Here is a 714-nt window from a genome sequence, read left to right on the forward strand (position 1 = left end):
CCTGGCCCGCGCACCAGCCGCCGTCGTAGAAGTCCCCGTCGTAGAGCCCCGACTGCGGGGAGGGGGGGTCAGGGGTGGGAGGGGGACGCAGGGCCCTTCCCGGGGCATGTCCCCACCGCCCATGTGCCCCCAGCCCCGACGGGTCCTGCAAGGTGCTGTGCTCACAAGGCAGCAGGATAGTGCCCCGAGTGCACAGGCGCCACTCGGCCGGGGGACCGAGCCCCAGGTTTGCGGGGACCCTTCGAGGGGCCGTGGCCCCACCAGCAGATGGAGGTGGCACTGCCGGCAGGCCTGGCTCCCCCCGGCCACCGCGGGGCTGGAGGGGTCCATGCTGGAGAGCCCCTGCTACCCGTGTGCCACGCCACACACATGCCACGCACACGCCATGCACACGCCATGCACATGCCACGCACACACCGTGCACACGCCATGCATGCAGTGCACACTTGCCATGCACACACCCTGCACACGCCATGCACACGCTGCGTTTGCCATGCAAACATCACACACATGGCATGCACATGCCATGCACACACTGTGCACACTGCACACGCTATGCACACGCCATGCACACACTGTGCACACTGCACACGCCATGCACATTGCACACACCATGCACATTGCACACGCCATACACACTGCACATGCCATGCACATTGCACACGCCATGCACATGCCATGCACACACTGTGTACACTGCACACGCCATGCACA

General features: G+C 65.5%; 1 protein-coding gene across 1 annotated transcript in view; it reads right to left on the reverse strand.

Annotated features, from left to right (window-relative positions):
* LOC104134132 (probable carboxypeptidase X1) overlaps positions 1 to 330 on the reverse strand; it is a 4,805-nt gene extending 4,475 nt beyond the window's left edge. Inside the window, exon 1 of the mRNA XM_009647650.1 lies at positions 262 to 330. Within this exon, the coding sequence (XP_009645945.1) occupies positions 262 to 330 (69 nt within the window). The remainder of the gene's footprint in view (positions 1 to 261) is intronic.
* Positions 331 to 714: the final 384 nt, after the last annotated feature.

Source organism: Egretta garzetta, unplaced genomic scaffold (assembly GCF_000687185.1).
Source record: "Egretta garzetta isolate BGI_Z169 unplaced genomic scaffold, ASM68718v1 scaffold501, whole genome shotgun sequence".
Taxonomy (NCBI): Eukaryota; Metazoa; Chordata; class Aves; order Pelecaniformes; family Ardeidae; genus Egretta; species Egretta garzetta.